At 36.5% G+C, this 27747-nt stretch overlaps 1 protein-coding gene across 2 annotated transcripts; it reads right to left on the minus strand.

The window, feature by feature from the left end:
* Window positions 1–776: 776 nt before the first annotated feature.
* On the minus strand, window positions 777–27650 carry LOC121867255 (cullin-3-like). 2 transcript variants are annotated; one of them, XM_042367118.1, is made up of 15 exons: window positions 27298–27650; window positions 24299–24304; window positions 19160–19357; window positions 16862–17047; window positions 15765–15968; window positions 15461–15640; window positions 14984–15178; window positions 13898–14074; window positions 11367–11645; window positions 10667–10845; window positions 10057–10426; window positions 9143–9312; window positions 6919–7057; window positions 3493–3620; window positions 777–3370 (listed from the first exon to the last, which is right to left on the minus strand). In XM_042367118.1, exons 1-15 carry the CDS (start codon window positions 27358–27360, stop codon window positions 3346–3348), a joined length of 2499 nt encoding a protein of 832 aa, XP_042223052.1. In that variant the 5' UTR covers window positions 27361–27650; the 3' UTR covers window positions 777–3345. The 2 variants fall into 2 exon arrangements, with proteins under 2 accessions (XP_042223052.1, XP_042223060.1); XM_042367126.1 differs by lacking the exon at window positions 24299–24304.
* Window positions 27651–27747: the final 97 nt, after the last annotated feature.

The following is a 27747-nucleotide window of genomic DNA, read 5'->3' on the forward strand; positions in this document are numbered from 1 at the left end:
TAAGTCTAAAGATTCCCTTTGCCACTTGCACAGTTTTTAACTCCTCTTTATTCTTCAAAATCGTACATATAGTCGATTTAGCCATCCCATATTCATCACTAAGTTTCGCAATGCTTCTTCCATTCTCACGTTTCTTTATAATTTCTTTCTTAGTTTCAAGGGTTATTAGCTTTCTCACTCGCTTTGGACGACTCATTGTTACAATTGTATACTTGTATAACAAAATAGTTATATAACGCGAATTTCCACATCAAAAGACGAAATTTTAACAATAACAGTGGTGCACTGGCTACACAATGAGACAAAGATGGCGCCTGACGCTCTTCTTGTGGGTCGCGGTACAACAATATTCATGCGCCAGGCGAAATAGTCCCGTATTCATCCACGTTCGTTGTAGGAGTTGCGTTCGTTATAGCATTCTCAATTTTATAGGTAAAACCGTTCGTTATAGGAATATTCGTAGTAGGATCCGTTCGTTATAGCATACCCCACTGTATGCTCATCAGCATCATTTATGTAAAAAATTCAAGGATTACAAACAGTATATAGAATGACTTATCCTTGACAATGAATACATTCAATAATAAATTCCTAGTGAAGTTCACTAACCTCACACATACAAAATTCATTTAAGCAAATTGTCACATAAAATATTTGTCAGTCTGTCCGTGGAAATATTAAAAAATAATTTCCACAATACTTCTTTTAGCATTGAAACCAATGTTAAAGGTGTGGTTTTCACTCTTATCACATGAAGGAGTATCAAACAGAACAGCCTCTTAGACATTCATTTAATGGAATAAATACATAACTCTTTTAAAACCTGTTTATATATCCAATGGTAGCGAGTGTACAAAGGAGTCTGGGAGGAGAGACCAGATAACAAAGGAGAATACTGCTACGTAAGAAAGAGCATAGAAAACAATGTGACATTGTAAGATGGCAGGCAGATGGATTCATGACTCCTCAGTTCCACCCAAACTTTATTTAATTTTTTTTTTAATTTGCATACAGCCATCCCTTCCCACCCTCCATATATCAAGAGAAGATTCTGAGTTTAAGTGCCATTTCATTTCCAGAAATAAATTCTTGGATTTGCAAAACAGATATTCTGTATAACCAAAGATATAAACTAGCCTAAATCTTTCTCCAGTGGACAGACTTTTGAATTTTACACTAAAAAGGCACCAATCTTGTTGTCAGGTGCTTAAGATGGTTCTCTTGCAACATGCCAAGATGCAGTGAATTGAAGGCATCTACACTATCTCACCACAAGGATCTTCCAGGGAGAATCTTAGCTTAAGTGCTGCATTTGCCCATCTGGTATTTTGGAAGAAACTGTATACAAATAACTCTCAGGCACATTAAAACATAGGTGGTAAAGTCTCTTACTGTGCTTGTTATTGTGTTGACCCCAAACAGAATGACCTATTGTAGAATACTGCATTTACAATATTTCCTTTTAGTATAAGAGGTATAATTAGGGTGAATTTCAAAAGGGACCTAAGCCTACAGTAGAGCTATACTGTGAAGAGCCAATGAGTAAAACATAATACACTGGGTCCCTGAGTTATGGGAATTCTGGTTAAAAAAATTTGCTCTTATGGAAATTGTAAATCATAACAGTATCCCTAAAATCATGATACGGAATGTAAATTCGTCCTTATAGAATTTTACAAAAAAATATTAATGCCCCAAAAAATCAACAAATTTTTTTATTTATTTTAAGAAATTCAAATTGCATTTCTGTGTGCTGATGATGATGGGGGCAGGCTTTGTTTTGAATATGGGAGTGCGTCAGTTATAGTCCGCCTCCGCGACTAGCTATTGTTCTTTCAAGATTTTTCAACACTCTGAAGTGTATTCCCCTAAATGAGCATGTAAAGGAATTACACTTGATGTTAAAGCTCAGTGTTTTATGGAGGTTTGATGCTGGAGAAAAACTTAGGTCCATCTCTAAAACTTGTGTATTTTTATGTATTTTCCCTGTACAAGTACTACTATTTGTGGTAATATAAAATGTCTAAAACTAAAGTTTTTTTGTTATATGTAAAAAAAAATTATATCTCCATTTATAAGTGTTTTTATTACTTGTGTTGAACAAAAAAAATTGTGTGAAAGCATCTTCACTTTTAACATGGGAGTACTTCGGAAAAAATGGTTCGCGTTCCGGCCACTTTTTCAAGAACACATCCATTCCATAATGCAGGGGTCCAGAGTCAAAGGGTCAAATATCCTAAAAAATATCTTAACCTCCCCAAAAAATGCAATTACAATAAATTACACCCTGTGTTTTCATGGAATATGTTCAGCCCAACTGAAGAAATTCACATACAGTACTTGGATCAGTTTGAAAGGTCTAATAACACCTCTGTATACATAATTCAAAACATAAGTTACTATTCACCTAGTCCATCGACAGCATGCCTCTATAGTGTAAAATGCTAGTTAATGTAAAAAATTTACCACATCTATATTCCACAATGTTACAATTTAGAAGAGGTATTTGTGATGCTGTATATAACACTAACAAGGATGGCTATCACAAGTGCATTACTTTACTACCACCTATGAATTAATACCTCTGCCTGCAAGAAAGATATAAACTTTTCATAACACAAGTGAGCAACAGAAGTCTTCTCCCTCCAGAATTTACACAAGAGAAATAGAAGAGAATGAAGGTTAAGAGGATAACAAAATTTCAAGATGAAACAATTGCATCATTTATGAACTGGTAATAGCTCAGCATCGACCACACACGCAAGTTTGGCTGCGCCGGGACCAAGCAGATAAGCAGGTCATCACTCTTATATTATTTTTGTCCATTTCCAATGTTTCTTGGCCACCAATCATCTCCAAGTTAACTAATTACTTTTGGATATTGACAAGTTCTCTCAAGTCAAGTATCCAATTTCATTATATAGAGAGATCCCCTTGACACTCTTTGTCAACCATGATTAAAACTGTATTTTTGTTTTTTTGTTTTTTGTTTTTGGTCCAATCACTATCAACTGTTCCAAACACTTCCACTGGTAACAATGGCTATGAGAAGCAGCTAACAGTAACCTGCCGCACGATGGATACAGTAATCCCAATGTTCCTTATTACAGGTTGAACTTGGCTCTCGTGGCAAAGATCAGAAGCTACAGCCGTACACTTGCCGTTCCCGGCAATATATTGAGGGTGAAATGAGCATCTGCAGAGAGAGCATGGGACTGATGAGAGCAGAAGTTGACCCCCGGGCTCTCGTGATCCTTTCCCCTCACCCTCCACGGCTGCACGACTGTATCTCTTACAAAGGAAGGTTTCACAGCCTTGGCTATGCTCCAGTGAATAACCTACTCTTCACGCCACATATGAGTAGATTTTCCTGTAACAAAAAATAACATGTACAAAAAGCAAACACCATATACAGTATAGTATACCAATTGAGCATGAGCTATGGAAATTATTTTTCATCAAATTACTTTATCAAACATTAAATTTACTCACCTATCTTCTGGAGTGCGGGCCAAATATTCCCGCTCTATGAGGCTTTCAATTCTTTTCTTGATAAGTATTGGGGACGGTAAGAAGCGGGACTTGAGCTGATCTGTTACTTCAGCAACCAAGTTGTTATGCTGTAGAGAGATAATACATGATTAAATGAAGGATTGATCTTCAAATCCTATCTTATGGCCAAGGCTGAAGTTAGGCAACTTGAGTGACACCATGTCTGCAATTTGAAATCCATGAAACTCTACAACAGTGATGGTTCAAACTATATCATGAATTACCTGTAGTTAATTAGTTATACCTTCTTACTACTTCAGTCCCCGAAAAGACCACTTAAAGTAGAAACAACAAATTGTGGTGTCACATCAGCATGTATACCTAGACCTCATCTCAGTCAGCTAAATTGGAATCCAAGACCATACTACTGTATTCAGTTCCAACCCCACCCCCTGACCAGACCATGTTCACCACCTAACTTGACATCTCACCCCTCCCACCCAATTGTAAAATGACCCCAATGTCAAAGAAACAAAATTAAGGTGTAGGCCAGGGACACCATCCTAAATTTTCCTACAAGTATAAGTTTGTCACCCCCCTTGACCCAGCTGGGGTTGACTCTAAGCCCTACCAAACAGAGCAAGAATCATGTTCTTCCTGTCTCTGAACCTATATCATAACTCTTCCCCTAAATTACCTCTGAACTGCACTCGAGGAACACCTCCTCCAAGTATCCATGCCTCCTTCCGATAATAAAAAAGCCAGAGGACCAATTGTCCAGAAACCTAGTCAAAAACTACTCTAACTGCAAGACTTCAAGACTTGAACCTTTCTCTTGAAGGGTTATGCCCTTGGTAAAAAGAAAGGTCTCCAATTTAACTACCAGTTCTTATCCTATAGAGAAGGGGTTAGAATAGAATGACATTTGCAAAGAGCATATCATCAGACTCCAAATTGATAAACATTTTGTTCTTTAATGTATTCTGACCATGGCATCCCTTTCACCTGAACAAAGCACCTGTGCCTACAAGGAACAGTACAGGCACCTCTTGATTTACGCATTTTTGTTTTATGCCGTTTTTAGAATAACGCGTGTGGTCCATTTACACTTTTTTTATTTATGCAGGTCTACTGTATGTTTGGAATAATGTGATCATCGACAAACATCATCACTGGGCTGGCAGAGGGGTGGTGAGGTGTTGCCAGGACCGTACAAGGAGTGTGGGCATGCAGCTTCCTGCTTTGCAATCCCCAGTGTGTGGATCAGTCTAAAGTCACAGAGTGCTCCATTATTTTGTGATGTAGTACACTGTATATAAAGTATATATTGCACATATTTTGCCCCTTGCATCATGCCACCCAAGTGTTCATCAAGTTCACCTGGTTACAGTGGTGCTAAGAAGCAGAAGGCTATTACTATTGAGACGGATATGTTCAAACGTTATGAGAGGTGAACGAACAGCAGATAATACATGTGCCCTTGGACTTAGTGAATCTACAGACTATTCATGATACAAGGATGGATGATTAAGGAGAATGCCAATAGTGGAACATTTATCAGTGCATCTAAGACCTTGTGTTTCAGAAGTTTGATTATGAAGAGAATGGAACTAATGTTGAGCACATGAATTGAACACCAAACTCACAAAATGGTCCTGTCAGCAGGCCTGTAATAAAAACAAAGGCCCGGAGTATTTTATATTACCAGGTACGTGCATACAGTACGCCCGGATAATTCGCGGATTTTTATTTCGTGGTCCTCTACTATTTGCAGATGACATCCTGGATGTACCCAAGAATGTCTGCGGGTAGTATTAAAGTTGCCAGCATTTTCACGGCTGGGACAGGGAGCCATTCGTTCTAGAGACAGTACTGTAATTTCCTTTACCTGTATTGTGTGTGTGTGTGTGTGTGTGTGTGTGTGTGTAGAGACACACACAAAACACATAGATAAATAGTAGGTAGTAGGCAGCTATCAAACAGGAAGATATTGGAAACATAGTGTGTTGTCTAATGGTAGACCCTGCTGTCATGTCACCAAAAAAATTGTGACCAAGTCCCAGGTTGCTGATTTGACTTTCTGCCTCATTTACACACAATTGCAGGGTCTCAATCGTTTCTCTTACTTTGACAACACAACATACATAACGTACATAGCATTTCTCATTCTTGATTTATTTTTTTCGTTTTTTGTAATTATTTATGGTTATTATTATAATATTTATTATTATTTTTGTATTAATTTTTATTATTATAATAATAATAGTTATTAACATTATTATTATCATAATATCTTCACCCCTCCCCCCCAGGCCCTGATGTGGGTCAGTGACCTGTGCCCAGGTGGGCTAATCCCAATAAAAAATAATAATAATAACAACAATGGGAAAATCCTCTCACAAATAATCAGTAACCAATGTAATATTAACAAAGCGCGAAGTAGACTTGAGGGTAGACTCAACATTTTTAATACTACATTTGTTTCCGATTATTTGCGAGAGGATTTTCCCATTATTATTAATTTGTATGTGTGTCTCTACACACACACAGTGTATAAAATACAGGTAAAAGAAATAATTGTCGTAAGTGCAAACACAAAGGAAATATACATTTCTTTGTACACAAGTAAAAATGTACCCCCCCCCCAGCCAAAAGTTATTCGGGAATTTGGTGATTCGCGGCCATTTTGAGAACCCAACCCCCACAAATTTGAAGGGCCTACTGTACTGTAGTTTTTCACTGGTAAAATATTCGGCATTGTCTTATGAATAACGAAACTCCAGAATTTCCACTATTTATTGTACATTGTTTGATTTACGTGTTTTTATTTGCACGACCATTTTCAAGAACTTAATTATCGCGTAAAATGAGAGGTGCCTGTGTGTTCTCATGGCTCTCCCCTGACAGTGTGGGGTCAAGATGGCTCCCATACTAACAAATATGCTGGAAAACAACAGATTACTGTAACTCTAACACAGAGGACTGTGTGGCCCAGCCTTTATTTTTATACCATTAAAACAGTAAAGACAATGGACTTGGCTTCAAAAACAAAAGACATCAGACAAAGACGACCATTCAGGATGAAGTCGTAATTTCTAATATGACAAACCCTAAAAGGCCTAGATGATGGATAAGGAGCACAAGCTGGGAATTCACAACTTATTGCTTTATACTGGGTTTCTTAGGCCTCAATCCATAGACATGGCAAGTTTATTATTTAAAAACTTGTGTACAGGGTCCCCTCTGTGCTGAATCAAATTGCTTGACGCTAGCCAAATAAAATATTAAAAGTGACGGCCCCATAGTGAAGTGGTTAAATCACTTAGCGAGAGGCCGTTGGGCTACAAATTAATATTAATGTTATGACTTATACTTGATATGCAGTAACTCCAATGCCAGAAAAGGCAACAGCAAGATTAAACTAACTGTCATTCGCCGACGGGCCTTCATGATCCTGACAATAGCAGCTTCAATCTCATGTTTGCGATCTTCATCAACTTTACTTCGGGTTTCCTTCCTCTCAGGTTCACTCTCACCCTTAGCTGCCACGGCTTGAATCTTCACTCTGGCAATAAAAACTCTGAGTTATCTTGGTTATCATTTTACTGAACATGCTACAATGCACATTTAAAGTATTATACACAGTGTACTGTATCGACAGGGATAATTTCAAAATGCTTTTCTTACAACACATCTATAAAGAACATTGTTAAGTATATATAACTAATGGGTGTGAAGTTCTTTGAAACCATCCTCAAATTAACAAAGACAGTGTTGTACGTGAGGAAAATGAAGGAAAGCAACAAACTGCTCACCTGAAAAAATCATTGAGCTGGCCAGAAGAGCAGTGTTATGTATGTTTAAAAACAGCCATTAATGAACAAATAAATGAAACTACAGTACAATGATCTTTAAGCTATTTACTTCCACTAACACCACCTTAAGCATGTTATAGCCCAAAATATTTATACATTTGATGCTTTTGGTGAATAAAAAAGTGCTAATGTCACAAACAGGAACAGCAAGCAGATAGCACACTTAAGTAGTTGCTGACCTCTCACATAGAGCACTGAAAACACATTTAAAAATGGTCCCAAATCCTATAGGGTTCATGCCACTATAAAGATGCACACTTAAGGTAACAGTGGCCTTCGTCCGAACAACTTTCGGAAAAAATTATCAACCAGTTTTTCAGATACAGGGGATCCCCGACTTACGAACGCCCTGATGACCTATTTTCTACTTTCATTTACTGTATTTTGTCATTCTATTTCTTATTTTCTCTTAAATTATATGGTTTTGGATGTATACAAGGACTTAGGCTATGATATAGTGGGATTTTAGACACTGTTCTGTAAGTATGGTATATATTCACATAGAAGGTGTTTCGACTTAAGAACGTTTTCAGGAACAGACATCCATTCATAACCCGGAGAACCCCTGTATACTGTAGTTCTCCATTCCTCTCTTTATTCTCCCAATACTGTTACTACCACAACTACCAAATATACTTCCAACAACAGCACTACATAACAATGGAACACCCCTTAAGCCCATTTGAAAAAAAAATTGGCCACAGGACCTAGAAAACCAAACTAAGGTCTCTTCTTTTGAAAAATAACTGACATGTTGATTAAACGAAGCCTTGGTATAAATTCAAAGGGTTAACCCCAAACCCTTCATAATATATATTATCTACAAACAAACTAACAGTACAAGTCAACCCAAGTATAGGTTAATGGTTAAAAAAACAATTAAAAACTAAACAGCAAATCAATATATTTGCCAGTTACACTTCCCAATTACTATTCTCTGTCATATTTGATGAACAAGTGCTTCAAATCAAACCACAACTGCTCAGTCATTTCTTATGTGTTTGCATCAACAGGTGTGAGCCTGCTGGTACAAAACTTATTCTGTACAAACTGTACCACTTACACTCTTCAGTTTGTTTTTATGTAACTCATGAATTTACAATACTGTAATCTAAATATCTTAAAATAATGAATAGAAAACAAGGGGAATATAGAGGTTGTGAAAACAATGCTCAGACTTGCAGAGTCAGTCAGGTTGAGTAAGCCTCCTGTGCAGTTAGCTGGGTGAAAAATTGACAGACCACTTTGACACTGTTACAGAAATCACAGAACATTAATTGTTTCCTACTTGCCCCAATGTGTTCAACTTCACTGAATATCATCTAATCGTAAGTCCCATGTCCATTCTATCATTTTTACTTCTTTACCTCCCATCATTTCTTCAGCTTTCTCTGAAGTGGTGAACATATTGACATACCATCTGTTCTCACACAAATGACCTGCCACACGAACCTAATGTACATGCATTATCAACAAGGAGCTTCATCATTCTATTTTTTAACTTCCTTCCAGAATTACCCTTTTCTTAGTCGTTTTAATTCATCCATTATCCAACGGCATTCACACTGTCTTTTACATCCATTTACCCAAAGCCTTTAAATCCTTCAATCTGTTACTCCCATATCTTAATATCACAACTGGATTACTTAAAAATAAAATTAGGAGAATAATACCAACAATAAACCCTTTAATTCAGAAAGGATTCACTGTTGGTAATGGTTAACAGATGATGATTAGCCATATGAACTACAAAAAAAAAAAACATATAACCATACCTGTACAATTTGGATGTGAAAGAATCATTAACTGTAAACTCATGAGAGGACTCCATCTCTTTAGTCTTCGGAGTCTTGAGCAAAACTCGTTGGGCTGGCTTGCCAAGCGCTAGTGACTGTAACGCTCGAACAAGGTCTCGATCAGGGATGTCGGTCTCATTTTGTATCTCCTGAAAATTTTGGAAAAAATTTAGTGTATTTGCTTCCTCATTTGTGTTGTTGTTAAAACTGATGCCAAAACTCAGTAACTGTAACGTGTAACTGTGACCTAAACTACAAGTGCTGAAAGCTTATGAATATTCCTGCAGTTAACTCCATGAAACCATTTATTCTTATCTTATTTTTGCTCAATAACATCATCTTGTTTACCTTCACTCTTCTAAATCTATTCCCACTTCCCTCACTGCATTCTTCAGCAGTTTTCTTATCTCCATATACTGTACTTCATAAAACACTAACACATTGACATACAGTATTATCTTCTTAATACCTTCCCACTATTACATAGATTACTACCTGACAAAAATTATTTACACTTTAATTGGCTATTACATATGTCAATAAAATACCCAGTGGAACAGAATATAGCATACACTTCAAATAAGATCAAGTTTAACACAGATATGGCATAAGTTTTATCCAAATTTTAAATATTGACCCATGGATCCAACCCATGCAAACATAGGATATTAGACAAAGAAAGAGGTTCCAATAGGTACAACTGTATGTTATGGACAGTGTGGATACTGAACACTATAAATTTTGCCTTCGGTATGCAGGGAACCTGTATATAATAAGAGTACAAATACCCCATATGGGTTATTATACCAATTGAATTCATAATTAACTTACTACATACATAAATAATTTACAGGATGTAAAAAAACATCAGATAGGATGTAAAATTCACACACCTCATAAGTTAGTTTATCCCTAGTATTGAAGAGCATGAGGATGACCATTTGGTAGGTAGACACCTGAATGATGTGTTTCTTGGGGCCTGAGGGTTTTCCCGTCGCCATTACTGCTGATCCCGACGGCGTTGCTATGGCATTTGTTGGTGTGGGTGGACCAGGGAGGCTCGGAGATGGCACAAGACCATTATTATTGCTCGTGCCACCACCGACAGCCGATGAGGAGGAAGATATACCAGCAACACTGCTCACTGTATCACCTGATGCTACAGCTGCCACAGAGGCTACTGACCCAACAACTACACTGGCTGTTGCACATGCACTCTCCTCTTTTCTTGAGCCATGGAATACTGCATTGAGATCTGCTGACCTAGAAATTTAATAAACTAATTAGAAGTTCCATAGAATCAACAACAATGTCAAGATACAAATGTTTTAATAATGGTATATTTGGTGTGATGATGGAAGGAACACAAGGAGGAAAGTGACACCACTAAAAACCCAATGCTTCCTCTTCCACATTAGAATACAGTTAAAACTTTAGGGCAAAGTCACCATATATTGTAAGAACACGACCAGATATACTGATTGCCTCGAAAAGAACACTGACCCCAGCTGTGGTTGAAGAGTAAGTTGTCTGCCGCTGTGTTTGTTGAGGTAGAATCTCCGGAAGGCCTCAAAGGCACTTCTGGGGGCCAGGGGAACATTGGCTTTCAGATTAGCTGACTGCGTTGGCCAGTACCCTGTTGTTAAAACTCGTACATAGATGTCCACTCCATATAAATTTGTCTGTTGGAAGAGATGACACTGAAGAATCCAATAAAACCAACAAAAATTTTAATTATCTCAATAAACTGTTACATTTACTGTGTAAAAATAATAAATATATAGGATCAACAAACATGGAAATAATTAAAAATATACAGAAGTTTAATTGAATTTACTAAACAATTTTCTAAACATACTTGGAGTACTCTTCCTGGCTAACTGGGTAGATCCTAAAAATCATATCCTTATTTTACCTCTCCACATTACAATCAACCCCAATCTAATATCATTAATATGAAAACTGATTCCAATAACTATACTGAAAACTAGAAGGCTTGAAATCTAACCAAGGCTCAACTTCTGAACCCAAGTTTATGGTACTCAATCATTTTTTTCTCTTTCTAATTTTGCTGAATCATACACAGTTCCTGGGTGTCAATTCCTGATAAACAGCTACATAAATTACCAAAAAAGTCTGAAGTATGCATAAAAATCAGCCTAATCCTGTAAACATGTTCAATATTACACTCCACAAACCATACCCCAGCACTGCTGACTCGTTGCTTGAACTCCTCATTGATGGTATTGGAAATGGTCACATCCTTGAACATGCCTTCAAGCTTTGAAGTAAATTGACATCCACACTCTGTTTTCAGTTTAGATATCATTGTTTTCTCCGAATCCTCTGAGACAGACTTTTGCAAGAGAAGACGTTTGGCTAGGTGCTGCTTATAGTAACGCTCAAACACGTCCTTCTCTTGTAGGAAACGGAACAGCACCATTGTCTTGTCTAACACCACTTCTATCTCTGCTTCAGTCATCTACAAGAAAAAGGGGTAATAGTTGAAGAGTGAAACAAGTACTATTGTTAATGAAATTAAGGTCCTCTAATTAATGGCAATTTTTTATTCACACCAGGAAAGTTCTTCTCCTATGCACAAGGTGCACATTGCTTAGTATAACATATCTTCTAACATTTCTCATTGAAAGAGACGAGATGTGCCAGACAATTCATTGACTGGATATCTAGAAGTTTGTAATTTAAATATGCTTGTACAGTACTTACTATCCAACTGGATAGTGAATGAAGAAAAGTGGCATCAAAAGCAGAAATACAAATTTCAAATACCCCCGTCCAGTACTATATACTGAGTTGAAAGTACCATACTATAAAATAATTATTTGATATTATTATTAACTTTCACAAAAATATTCATCAAAAGTCATTAATTGATACAGTTTGCCTCACAAGGTGTGTGATGAATTAATGGGCACGAGTCACTGTGAGTACACTAGTATAACTGGTAATAAAGAATCAAAATAAAAGTACTAATGTACAGTAATCCCGTGTTTTTTGCGTTTTTTTATCACGGTTTTGACCATTCGTGTTTTTTTTACTAAAACATTTACTATATTCCCCTGTGCGGTGCGGCAAACAGATGCCACTCTTTCCCGCCTCAGACACCCGATGCTCCTAGAAGCCTCAGTCCACACGTGCCTACTGTACTGTGCATGCTACTGTGATGACCTCTTCTGTTTGTCCTCCCATGTGCATTCCACATGGCTTCGGGACGTAAGCCAGCCTCATCAAAGGCAAAAATTACTAACAAAGACTCTAAAGTGACCAAGAGATCAAGAATAGTGATGACCTAAACAGAAAAATTTTTTATTGGACAAGCTCAGAGGTGGTACAAACTATGGCTCGAGATGTGGTGAAGACTGACAATTCATTTGTGTTTTTTGTCAGAATACAAGTCTTCAAGTGGAGGAATGTGGGTGGAAGAGGACTGGCTGGCTGGTGTGACTGCGTGAGGACGGGCAGATGCCGGGACAGCAGGGAAAGGCTGGCAATGCGGGTGTTGCTGACCTCGGCGAAATAATTTGTTTTTTATTTACTTGTAAATAATTTTTTTTTGTATATAACCGTTTACGTTTTTCCATTATTATACAACAATATGATTAGTTTCAAATAATGATGTTAGTAAATGCTGGTACAGTGCATCAGTTATCAGTGTGACCACTGGGCCGTGAGTGGAGAGCATGACCTACCTGAGCTGTTTGGTGACCACAGGTACATTGATTCCTAAAGGAGTATTTGCGGTTTTGGCTTTTCGCGGGGGTTTCAGGAACGTAATTCCCACGAAAAACACGGGATTACTGTACCTTATAATAAAGCAAATTTACACCCAGTAATTACGTACAGTACCACTTAGTGGGAAAAATATTTGAGAAAGCAGGAACCAAAAACATGCAAGGTTCTGTAGGATATTTTGCACCATTTTTTGTAATACAGTATAAAAACGTTCCATGAGTCACGTCTTACATTTTTTTACAGCACAACAAATACAGTACTGTGCAAGACTTTTAAAACCTACTGACTCTCTTCATATAAATACAAATATATACAAATTAAATATAATAAAGTAATGTACAGTACTGTAATTACATTTTCACATTAGGCAGTTAATAAAATAGTTTGGAGCTACCAATAAACTATTCCGAGGGCAATATGAACTATTTAACACCCCACATTAAATTATGTATTACAGAGATGAAAGGCCTAGCACTCTCTTTTGGAGTCTATCAACATGTGATTAAAATATCATACTGTGCTACACAATAGACTGGACTCCTGAACAATAGTAGCCAAAAAGTAAAAATAATTTAAAAGAATAAGCAGCAGATTAATGCTTTAGTTTTTTTCATGCTATTACTTTTCTCACTACTGTCGAGTGTATGTTTAGAATTAAGATGAAACACACACTCAAACTATTCCCTTTTTACTGTTGTAATAGATATATTTTGCAATGATATTAAGAGACCATAAGTATCTACCTGGTTTATCCATCACTTGACACAACCTAGCATCACCCATCACACCACATGAAGATAATTATGGCCAACTCAAAGCTGAGATAGCACTAACATGTGAAACAAGATTAAAGATGAAATACAAACACTTTCTTCAGATAAATTACTTCACTGGTTGGATTGTGTTCACACTCTAGGCCTAATAATGACCCCCCCCCCCCAAAAACATACAATATGTACAAAAGAATCAATAAAAACTTACTCCTTTAACTCCCTTCTTGAGCTTGTCATCAATAAACAATGACAAGTACTCTGGTGATTTGTTATTAAGGTTGAGGAAGTATTCAAAGTCAGCTGCAATCATCTGTTTAAATATCTTATCATTATTGAAGGAGTTGTGGAGGAAGTGGTCAAATCGGTCCTTCAGGTCCAACAAATTCTGCAAATGATAAACTAATTAATAAGTCTTTAATGGCACCCAGAATCTAATGCAGGCCCCAGTAATAATGTCTGGTAAATCAGAGCATTTGAGGCTTTAGCAATATTATATTATATATACAAATAGTAACAAGTTGCTGTCCTTCCTCCAACTAATAGATCTTTTTTTTACTACCTTCTTCTTAACACCAGCACCACCTTTTCAGTGAAAGAACTAAACATATATTTTCCTTCCTTATACCTCTATTCTTTCTCACTCCCTTCCTTCTATTTTTGTTGTAGTGAATGTTTCCTGAGGCAACTCATTCCTCTCCACATCTTGTCTCTCTACAAAAACAAGTTGCACCTGTTTCACCATGCAACAACCAAATAAGCACAACTCTTCAACAAGTACTATATTGGATTATTGGTGTCAAGAAAGTGCCTTATTCCTTACTATTTGGAAATTATTTTCATGAGAAATCCCCTCACCAAAGGAATGGAGGAAGTTGCCATTAGAGAGAGGGCATCACTGATGTAGACAAGTGTAATGCTGAAAACTGTAGATTCTGCAGCTAACAAGTAAAATGGTATTTTTGAAGATATTAAGTTTGATGGTAAAATAAAAGCAGAATAACAATAAATGCAATATTATACAAATGGCACTCTTCTATTTTTTCTTCAATATATGCCGAGGCAGCAACTCTTGTCTTTTCATTTACACTTTATTCTTACTAAAAGCTGATGGCAACTGCTTCACTGAACCAGAAAAAAAAATCTGACATATTGTTGGTTCGATACATTTGAAGCCACCATGATGATCAGATGTCAATTTGGTTTAGAATGATGTACTGTACAGTATAAAGCATTGATCTTACTATTGATACAGAGAAGTGTACATAAAATATTACTCTACTGTACTTCCACTTACCTGTACAAATGTGATAGCATTCTTTCCTCCTTCTTCTTCTGCCACTAAAGCTTTCCCCTGTTCCCTAAGATGTTGTGATACACATTCTGCTACTGCCCGCAACCCATCTGATACACGGGACATTAGCTTATACATACAAGCTAAGTCTTCAGTTTTATTATTCTTGAGCATATGTACAACTCCAGAGTTCTCCATCTGTTGAGATATCAATGGAAAAATATCAAATACATATTAATGAGGGGTGGTACAGTACATATATTTCAAGCTGTACAGCCAGGTCCAATTTGGTCATAAACTTTTTAATCCAAGAGATAGATATTGGGTGCTATTGTCATGTTCTTTGAGGCTGTAAAGCATAAGGGCTCTGGCATAAGAAACAGGTATGATGAATTTGTGATATAAATAAAAGCGCAGAGGAAATATTTCGGTAACATCTAGTATGCAGCGAGGCCATACCTCTACAATGGTCTTCCATACCTCTACAATGGTCTTCATATGTTTCTTTATTAGTTCTTCCTCTACAACTTCGACAATCCGCCTCTCTGTCGATTCATCCAGATAATGTTTAGCTCGTTCTGCCTCCTCCATTATCCGTGCCTCTACTCTCTTGATGTACACTGACGCACTGTTCTCTGCTAAAAACTTTTGACTCTCCATCTGTAAAAATTAAGACAAAAAATTGTGGCTCACAGCTGATTTTTTCATTCCTATTTCCTTACTTTTCTGTAAATAAACATCTACAATTTACAACAAGAATTTTCAGTCAACAAATAATACTCACCCTATAAAATTCTGCTGACTGAGCAAGGAAAGGTCTTTCAAAATCCTCTTCATAAACAGCTCGAGACTCAATGCCTAATACTATGAGCATTTGAGCTGCATTCTTAATTGCTAGTCTGTCCACTACTTCACCCCTACGTTCCCTCATCACCATATCCAGAAGTGTTTCTCGTAGATGATCTCTTATGCAACCATACCGCACAACCTGCAATATAATAGAGTAATTTAGTTAATGACTAATCTGTTACATAACTTAATCATGAGCAAAATTTTAAGAGTAAGATGATCAGAAGTACAACCAGTACACTGAAAATACTTACCTAAGTCTGGTACAGTACCAGCACTTATACCATTCCTCTCAGAATAAAAAAATCTTTACCTATATTACACCAAAACCTCTAGAATGCATGGATGAGTCAGGACAGTCCTACGGATCTAGACCCAAGCTGTTCGCAGCAAAATGCTCAGAATGGTAACATGCAACCCATAAAGCCAAGGCAGCAACAAGTTCTTAACACTACACATACAGTACTATGCTGGCAAGTTCCAACACCAAACAACATAACAGCTGCTCTGAGTTACCAGGCTTATGTTAGAAATTTGCTGTTGTGCCAAATATAATATAAATACATGTCACAATGAAGTTATGACCATGAAAAGTCCTCAGCCTGACTATAACAGAATTATTGGCCCACCTATGAAAGGTTCTGAGCTTAACTTTGACAAGCTTTCAGCCTTAAAATACAGGTACCAGGGTCTAGATCCAACTATAACAATAACCTTTTACATGGTATACGAGAGGTAGGGGCATCTATATCTCGCAATCAACTCACAGCATTCTAAAACTCTTCACTATTATCCCTCAATATGCCTGGTAAGCACCTAAATTACTATTTTTTAGCTATTACTGTTTTAGTATTTCTATGTCTTTAGGTCAGAATAGCCTTAGTTATAGGAATGCTTCCATTCCAACTTTCCACTCACATGGACTACCTCCGGCCTGCTGGATTCAAGAGATTTTACTGTAATTGCACATTTATATAGGAATTACAAACCACAGTCTTCCCCAATATTTTATTTAACCGTAAGTAACATTACCTGATCTCTAAATATTATTAACCCTAAGTTGTAGACGTTGTCAACGTTGTTCTGCTGAACATACACTCGGTCCATGTACATAAGGATGTCTCTGATCATCACCATAGATGTCTGATGATCATTCCAGGCATGATTTAGAGTCTGGAGAAAGTTGTTCTGCAAGGAGGTCAACACATCTGCTCGCACCTGTCAAACAACAATAAACCATAAATGTACTGTTCAGTATATAACATCATACATATTACAATGAAGCAACAAATACTTTATATTCAGTATATTGTATTATACTTCCTATTACACATAGCATAAGCTACTGGAAAATAAATAAAAAACATGGCAAGTGTATGGAAAATAGCTCTTTCTGTAAAGATTATCAAATGATAACGCTAAATGTTATTTATTCGAACACTGCAGTACTGCATAATTCACTTGGCTACATAAGGTAACAAATGAAAAGCTTCAGTACAAGACATTACGGGCTGTATTCACAGTCGCCATGCCTGAGGGTGAGCCAGACCATTGGGAACCCGAAGTTCATGTAAGAAAATGCTATTCAAGAACATGATTCGGGCACTGCGATGGATCGGGAACCCGATAAACCGTGCAGGGCTCCCAATAGTTCCAAATTGGCTGAATGGCCCACTCCTGCCACAACCCAAGTACCTCATAATATTTCTCTCAAACACAATAAAAAGTAAACAACATTAAAAAAATTACCATCATATGACCAAATGAACATAAAAGTGCAGAAAGGATATCTATGGGATATAGAAGTTATTATTCTCCGGTGTTTGAGGGGTTTGTTTTGAAGGTTATATTTTACCAGGTGTCGGTCACACTGGGATGGCCGACAGTTGGTGTGCCGTGAGTCAGCTGTCACAACATGGCAAGGGAAATATGGATAGCCGTGAATGTAGCATACCACTGTCTTTTAAGCAGCATAGTACTCTAGTTAAGCCTCATTCGTGTGAAGGGAAAAATTATACAAGACAAGGCATCTAACCTCTGGGGCTGTGATAAGAAGAGAAATGCTTTGTTTGTCTGCTGATGTATGGGTGCATGTTTATGATCAGCCGGGATTATTTAACACTCCTAAATAACTGACAATCTTTGAATGAATATGGAAACACGACTTTCTGTCACCAACAAACTCATTTCCTATCTGCTTGAATATATTCTATTTCAATTATCAAAATTTGGAGGGCGAAAAGTTTTTATACTCATTGGGACTCCCGATGAATTTCTGCAACAATCCCAATAGAAAACCCGATCCAGAGGGACTGCCATCGGATCTGTAGGCATCTCTAAGTAACCACACACGATGGTGCTCCTGATTGGTCGGGTGGTGTAACAACTGTGATTACGGCCCTGTATCACACCTGCCAATGATTCCATATTCTGGGAAGATATCCTGAAACTTAGTCAGAGAAAATGCTATGGCGTCACATGTTTTACTCCTTTATTACCCTTGCAAGCTTTTGCCCACTACCATACATCACAGGGGGACCAGAATCAATAGCACAAATTCCCTTCTTTCAGTCAATCATTTTATCTCTGAGTTCTGGAACATTTGTTCTATTATGGTGTTTCCTACCAAGTGTTAAGACAGTGTTTCACACAATTAAGCATCACTCATAAACAGCAAGTTCTTCCCAAGATATTTTGGACACCATTCACTCTTGATCGTACACACACACACAAACACCACTGCTTCCTGGAAGTTCATCTTCCTTCTGGCCAGTCCTTCCCTCTCTCTATCCTTCTATATTTTTCTTGGGTATTCTCACCTCTATCCTTCTACCATTTTCTTAAGGCCTTTTCTCTCTCACCTACCATCCAACTCCAAATTAAACATGGTATACCCATTTAACAAAAGTAGTTAATGTGCTTAAGTGCAATAATGACTGAAGGATGACAGATTCCACATCATAATGATGTAACAAAAAAATCTTGTTTCACAAACTGTTCTGAAAAATGAAATCTCTAAGTTGACAAGTAAGCTGCATTACATGGGGACAGAACCAAAATTACCTTAAGGGGCTGAATTAGTTTGTGACCCTCAAGAAAAAACATCCTATCTCTTTGGCATAAGTTAATTTCCATACAATTATAATAAAATAAAGGACTCAGATATTTGCCATACACATAAAAGTGTATGTTTCATTGAAATAAACTTGGGGGTGAGAGTGGAGGAAGGTCCCACTTAGTAATTCGGGAGATTGACATCCTAATCACCCCATCTCCTAGGCTTGTGAATTATTGCATTATTCTGCTAGAGGAAACAATGATAAAGGTTACCTTGTTCTCCAAATGCTGCGTAACAACATCTCTGAGGCCCGAGTAAAGTCTCTCTCCATGCTTGTGTAGGACCATGGTATAGGCATTACGGTATAGTTCCTCAAAGCTCAGGCCACTGTTGTTCTTCTTTTGAATTTCCTGGATGGCATTTTTTAGCAGCTGCCAGATGTTTTCCACATAGCGCTCATCCATAGTCATCTGTTAAGATAATGGCTTATTACATACTAGTACAGATAATAAAAATTACCATAGTCATCTGAACTGTATACAGTACATACCCCATTAAAAAAATAGCTAGGTAACACAAATCAAAATATTATCTTCAGCAAAATATACACTTTTCATCAATGGCTCAATATACACTGCATGTACTGGTAGTATAAAATATTTTATTCAGATGCTGTATTGTATTTTCAACTTAGTGAGTTACACACCAGAAAACAAACTTGGATAAATGTACAGATGGCCTTCACTGGAGGAAGAAAAGATGATGACCACTGTGTCAGGGGTGCTAAGGCCATATAGACTACACTCTGACATGCATACAGTGCCATTCCAGGGCATGTAGAGGTCTGTTGCAAGGCTCAACACTAGTTAGAAGTGTCATAGTACACAGAAAAATACAGGTACAGTACAGTATAACAAAATAGGATTTAGATTCATTAAAAACCCAAGCTTTCTTAATGTTTGATCGGAAATTATTTTCTCAACTGCCATGTGGCAAGGTTCTGCTGATCTGGAACCAAATCATGCCCATCTAACCTTCCCAAAATAGAGTAGTTAAGTCGCTACTGACCGCGCATATCGCGTAACTGAAAATGTCAATACAGTAGTTATGTTTTATACAATTCTATTTATGCCATATTTTTTCTCTCTGGGACTACAAAACAGCAAGTTTAATCACACATTCTGTCATGTAACCAGAAAATGCACCGTTTCAATTACTACAGAGGTAGTTACTACTTTGCACCTTTTAGGAAGAGTACAGTAATATCAAAATGCCATTACAGAGGCACCATTATCAGGTACTGTAAAATACTTCTTTTAAGACAGGCAAAACAAACCAACATCTAGCCTACCTGACTAAAACAATTAAAAGATTGTTAAGATGGATTGGTTTGTCTCATCTACAGTATATAAACAGAAATGCAATGTCAATGCAGTAAGTGAATAAAAACTTTGGATATTTTGCAAGATAATACAAAACAATGTGTGACCAGCCAAACTATGAATTTAATAATGAATCCTAACTTTTTTTCTTTAAAGAAAAGCCATTTAATAACTTTTAATTCTACCATGCTCACTTTTTAAGTCTTAAAATAATTATAAGCTACGCCAGTTACGGCGGCAAACAGTAAAAAAACAACGTAATCCAACCTAACCACACTAAAAAAAATATGTTCAACTTGCCTTCCCACATGAGACATCCACAATGTTGATCTGATCTTTACAAAACTTTCAGTCAGATGACCTTGTCAATTGCATGGTACTACATAATTTTGTCTAAAATAAGGTCAAGGTCAGCTTAAGTTTTGAATGTAGACATTCCCAATTCAACAGTTGCCAGCTGCAGTCACCACAATACGATTTTTTCTTGTGTTACTCTGAGCAACATTTAATTTGGTGTTTCTATAACTATAGAAGCCAGTTCCAGCAAACATGATAATAATCATGGGTAAGCAGGCTTATACATTACAGTACCTGTACAAGTACTTGACAATTTCTCCACTTACACCTTAAGAAATTTTCCAAGGGGACTATTCATTACAATCCAGAAACTTTTTTACTATCAATTTGTCAATACATTATTGAATTCTACGGCATAAAATTGTTTATTTTTTTTAGGTAAAAGAACATATTTGCAAGTACAGAGTACAAATAGTTTCCAAAACTGGTTGAATTTATTAACGGGGCCAAAACACCCAGCATTCCTTGACTACCTGAAATTAGCCCCATATTAATAACAAAATGAAATTAAACCACAGTAATAGTACAGTACAGTAATCCAATTCCTTGTTTTTGTAAATTTCCCTTCCCTTCAGCTGACCATATGAACTAGAGTACAGGTACCCAAAATACTGTACTGTACATCCAAAGCCCATGGACACAAAGGAATTTCAAATACAAATGGTGGTGATAATTGACTCTTCATATGGCAATATGCTAAGTGGATCCACAAATGAAAAAAATACAAAGCTCTTAATATGAGCACCACCCATATTATACCTCTGCTTTAAGACTGCAGTTAGCCCTGAACAAACTCGAGTACTGTACTGTATCCATGTACAGTACAGTAATGTGTATTTTGTTAAGTGGTTCATTCCTGCAAAAATCACAATTCAGCAATTTCTTCATGTAGCCACCTGCAATGTTTATTTGGGGCCAAACTCATGAGCTAAAAAATAAAGCTTTTTCTTTGACTGTACAGACATTTTTTGAAATGTTACAATTAACCTAAAATGCACTCTGCAGTACAGTACAATATTGTATTACCAATGCAAGAATCTGATATTACAGTACAGTATTGGTTCTTAGCTGCATGAAAGAGCCTAAAAAGTGTGGATGCTCTCTGTACCTGTAATTCATAATTGCTTTACTTTTTAAAAAGAAAAATGCCAACATCAGTTCTCCTATCACCCAACAGCAATGCTGCATTAGCGATATGACGGTGATGAATTAACTGGAGATATTATATTGTGTAGTAAATATGGAAGTAAACATGAAAATGACAGTACGATATACACATTCTTTTGAAATCAAAATTTGGTTAAAAAGCAAGTACAGCTACTGTACAGCTTTTGTGGATTAACATGCAAGAAGACATCTGAATACTGTACATACCTAAGATGTAAAATTGTCCTGTGTGCTTTAGAGTATATCCCAACCACCCTAACTATGACCTATCTTAAAGGTAAGAGATATGTGGTATGAATGTATCTAATGACATATAATGCAGCACCCAACAAGCCCTGTTTGGAAATGTATATTTTGTTCATGTGAAAAAAGGGTAAAAGTGTAGTTAAAGCTAAAGGCCTTATTGTATATTTACTTTGTTTACATAAGTACAGTACAGTACAATTTTTTTTTTGTAGAAAATGATAGGGACCTTAGAAAACTGAATTACAACTTACTTAGGTTAATGTTAAATATGCATCTAAAAGTTAATACTTGACAACATAGAAGCACCCACAGTACTAATACAGTAACCTCCCCATTAGCCGGAATCCCTGGTCCTTGGAACCCTCCAATAGCCGGATTGAATTTTTAGCCTTCTGGGAAATTTCGGGCATGGGAATGAGTTTCCGAGGGTGAAATCACATGTATTTTCTGGAAAAAAATCTCACTGTTCCAGGCACGGGAACAAATCTTCTGGGAATTCTGAGAGATTGCATCATACTTTGACGCATACCCAGGTGCCGGGCTCGTGGGTGGAAAAGCCCCTTGGGTAACTTAGGCCATAAGCTCATGTGCTTAGTTCATATTCTGCTGCCATTATACAAGGTTGTTTCATTGCTTGTTGCTGTTTATGCATACAATTTGTGTTGTGCAGTCCTGGACACTCTCACCAAAAACTTTTCAAACGCTATAAGCACTATACAATATGAAAAACAAATGAAGAATCTGAAACCATTCTGAGGTGACAAGCCTCATTCTGCTCATCCATTGTGCCCGGGTGTTCGAGAAGCTTTTGTTGAGTGTACACATTACTGTATCAGTTCACAATCAGCCAGGAATACAGTTGTAAGACGTAAAAAGCGATTACAGTTACGTAAACTGTTCTATACATTCAGTAAGCATGAAAGAACTGTAAATAAAATACTGTATAGTATATAGCAGAGTGTATGTATAGTATACAATCTCTCCTTCATGGAGGGAGAGGAGAGTGAGTTAACAACAAGTGCTACAGTAGCTAGATGGTACAGGACAAAGGCAGGCCATTCTGTATCATATCACCATTTGGCCTGCCTTGTATCACAAGCCCAAGATGACAGCATCTGCTTGTGAGTACAGTATAGTGTATACAATAGTATATTTTGTTTATTTTCAATATATTTTATGTGTACAGTGGCATTTGAATAAATAAATACAGCTATGTGTGTGTCTGTGCACCCAGCACCCGTAAAAATTCTGAGGTTGTGCAATAGTGTGTCTGTGTGAGACATGTTCATATGTGTTCAACATTTTTTTTATTAAAATGCAATATAGCTGTAGTAATCAACAATCCACCTCAGAAACTCCTGGCAAACATTCCTGAAGTACGGTACAGTGTACACCAAGAAAGTGCTGCATTCTATAATTCAGCAATCATAAAATGAACCAGATTTATCTACCTCACCAAACCTAACACATTAAAATTATATTGCATGCATTTTAATATATTACAGTACACGTATTTTAATTAAAAAAAAATCTTTGAAAAGAACCATTTACTCACAGAAACAAACGTGGTGAACAGAGGGACCTTAACTATGTAAAAAAATTTTGGGCAAGATTTTAGTTTTGGTCATCCCTGTACAGTATTTAGATATCCAAACTACAGTAAGTGATTTCTGACAGGTATGATGGTTCAAATCGTTCAAAACCCATCAAAAATCATTGGAAAAAATAGTTTGGATAGCTAACTAATTGCCAAAAATCTCTGGTTGACCAAACCTAAAACACATGTAATACCAATCATTTATGACATGAGCTTTTACTTGTACTGTATATCTACTACAGGTATATACTGTACTAATTTCTTTTTGTAAAAATGGTGGGGACATTAGAAAACTGAATTTGAACTTACTTAGCTTAACTTTAAATATGCATTAAAGCAGTGCCAAGTGCTGTTGACACATTGGCAAACTGTGAGATTATGGCATTAAATAACATGAAAGATAACAGGAACCAAAACATATTAACACTCTTAGCCTTTTTTCAAATTCAGTTAAGTTAGCAAGGCCATGTTAGTCTGATTCATGTCATCTGTTGTAAATAATTTAATAATACAGGTACTGTATATGGTAGTACTGTACAGTACTATTCTCTTACGGCCGTCGAGCTCATTTGCGCAAGGCGTTGCGACGCTATTCTTCATAAGGATATTGTAACACACGATTCTTACCGAGTTCAAATTCTTTTTTTTCTAACTGCCCCCACCTGTTTCTGCAATAAGAAATATTGCTTAGTAAGTACAGAATGTACATTTTTTTTTGTATATAACACCCAAACAAAATATTCTCTAAATGAGATTTATAAACAAAACATTACCAATACAACAAAAAACAGTACTACAGTACAGTCCTCCTTTCCGGTTAGTGTAGTGAGCCACTGCAACAATTATATGGAGTACAGTATATAACTTAAACAAAAACACTGGCGACTAAACAAACACCGAAACAATTTGCCACAAAATGTAACAACCAGAAAACTTTTCTAAAAGGTTGTGATTGTGTGAAACATATTGTCACCACATGATGGCTGAGAATCGAATTTAGTACAGTACAGTACTGTATAAAGAAACCTACCCTACCTTCGAGCGAGAGAAATTTTTCCATCGTAAGAGAAAACGTTGTGAGAGCTGTCAGTATGATTTGCCATGTGTTGCTAAACCACAAACATAAATTGATGCAAATAGCTCAAGTGATAGCATAAAAGTTTGTGAATATTCATCCAAACACACTTAGAAAACAAACGGCATTGAAGGCAATTTATTCCTTAGACCAAGAAAATTTTAAATACAGTACTGTAATAAGGAATACAAATTTTCCCTATAAACAATGGACTTCAAACTGTAACGTAAACACTTTGTGTCTGCCACTTGTACCTATCCTAGGATGGACATAGATACATTATTCTAGGTTAGGCAAGTCAATGTTTGAATGGAAAAGTTGTTTGGTCGCTGGAAGTTTTTTCACGGTTATACAGCTGGTACTTAAATGTTCATGTGCACACTGCTAATCCACCAATTTTGACTCCATGGTACTTTTTTATTGAGGATAACTTATTTCTTAATTTGTGAAAATTGCAGGAATTGCAATTTTCAAAATTGTATTCCCATAAATGATCTGTCATCATTTCCCTGCAGACACTCCCAGTACCCTTCTCACCCAAATGCTACACTGCATCATTTATCCGATTTATCATGAGCCAACCAAGTCTAATGACAATGTAATATATCATATTACTAATACTGTACTTTGGAATAGTAATGCACCTTAACCGGACTGAAGGACATACCTTATCTAAATAGAAGATAAATACTTTCTTTCCTCAGGAGAATCCCATAAAATGATGAGTACAGTACTGATTATGTAATTTTTTCATCCTGAACACTGTGTTGACACGGCACATCACCATATTCACTGTTAACATTCCGAGCATTGTTTCATCCTCAGGAACACTTCCCAGCAACCACTACATGCTGTATACACAAACAACCAGCAACTTGAGAAAATTTTTGTATAGAAGGTATACCAGTACAGTATAACTTTCTTACCAATTTAAAAAAATATATATATTTTGTCAATTTTCTCTTGAACAGCATTTCATGCACTTACCAGAGATTGCTACATTATATCCAATATATAAATCATATAATGTAACAGTAACTGGTAACTTTTTAGTGTGCCTGTGGATAAAATAAAATACTTTTGCTTGTAAACAGTGAATAGGGCGTCGTAGTTCGTCGACATAGAAGAGAGTTCAGGATGAAAAAAATCATATATTGTATATAATATATATTATACAAAATTGAAATTTTCATAATTTTATGGAATTTCCATGAGATAAGGTGACATTAATGTTCTACTAAAAACTTCCTAAAGTTTCTGGTTAATGTGCTATAATAGTATTTTAGAATATTACTATTGCTTATAAGTTAGGATTGGTACCGCTACAATGTAGTAGTTGCTGTAATTGTTCATACAGAAAGGTTCCTGGAGGCATTTGTACAGAAATGACAACAGATCAAGCACAAAAATGGTTTGGACTGACGAGACATATAAATGGATTACTGTACACTATTTTCAGAAAGAAATAAAAAAAATAGATTGCATCAACTGCACAAGATTTTTGGTTTTCTCAAAGTAAGAAGGGAGTTCTCTTCTATACAAAGCTAATAAAAAATAAGCATTTTAAGAGCACAAGCATTATGAAGTATTACCCTTTAATCTTTAATGTATACCATATTCATAAGAAAATGTGTGGATGTGTGCAGTGGTGTTGGTTCTCAGTTTCAGTATTCGGCAGAAATCTGGTAGTGATGATATTACTTTGCAGTGTAAGTGAAATAAAATATGAAGTGGTTATTTGACCAGGATTCCCGGCCGAATAACTGTCGGCTATTTGACCGAGACCCATGAGGATTGTGCATACATGATCTTAATGTGATTCTGGTCAGGATGGCTGTGGGGATTACACAAGTGTACTATTATTTAAATGTTGAATGGTTTACCACCATCTTCGTTAATCATCTTCTGATACTACGAGTTGTTTCACTTCTCTCATGGACATAAATAATGTAGGTTAGGTTTTCTTAATAAATTAATTTTAATTTATTCTGATTTTATCTTCCTTGTATCCTTGATTTTTCAGGTATTATTTCTATTTTATCGATTTTTGCCCATAGTTTGAAATTATCAATAAAAAAATATGTAAACTTTTGTGGCCAGAAGTACTGCGCTTTATTTTAGATCTCAGTCAAATAACCAGTGATAATTGGACCGGATACTGGTCAAATAACCATGCCAATAAAATAATGTCCTTTTTTTACATTTCTAACAAATAATTAGCCTATATAAGCATTTTACCTTGTACATGTATTGCACATAATGAGCTTGCATCAAGGTGTAACGTGTTCTTGCAACTGTTAATGGACTAATCAAACAAGCAATACTATTCCAAAAAGTACATGTCAGTGTCACTAGACTTGACAACAACACCAGGACTAACTCCCCCTAACTTGACTCCCTATGTACTACAGGAGTTCCATAAACTTACGAGTATGACAAGTACTTAAACCACGGTATAACATGTGGTAAATGACAAAAGAGTGAACTCGGGTAAGTTAATAGAACCATATCAAGCGATGCATAGGGAAAAAGAATAAAATCTTCTCACAGGTTAGGACGGCATGACCAAAGGTACCACATACTTACCGGAAAAGCGCGTATACGCATTTTCTGATGATCCTTTTTGTTTCCTGGTTTTAACGAACTCATATTAATGGTATTTCGTTCACTTGATTTTAAAATACACTGAATCTTTGACACTTCCTTCCCGAAATTCTTGGGTGTTCATCAAAACATCTTTTATTAATGGCCTCTAATCAAGATACACGGCATTATTATAATCATTCGTATATTTCTTTCATCTTAAACAAAATTCAAGTTCAAAGTAAATGTGGAGTCATGATGATAAAGTCACCGAGAGAGAGACATGTAGGGAGTTAGGTTCACTGGTGGTGTCTAAGGCGGCGAACAATGGTCGGCCATCATTGTTGATACACTACTTTCACATTACGCCCACAAAACTAGTACCTTAACGCATTTTTTACTGATTTAATGAAGATAATTAATGCATAAAACATAATTGATGTGATAAAAATG

Source organism: Homarus americanus, unplaced genomic scaffold (assembly GCF_018991925.1).
Source record: "Homarus americanus isolate GMGI-L3 unplaced genomic scaffold, GMGI_Hamer_2.0 scaffold32583, whole genome shotgun sequence".
Taxonomy (NCBI): Eukaryota; Metazoa; Arthropoda; class Malacostraca; order Decapoda; family Nephropidae; genus Homarus; species Homarus americanus.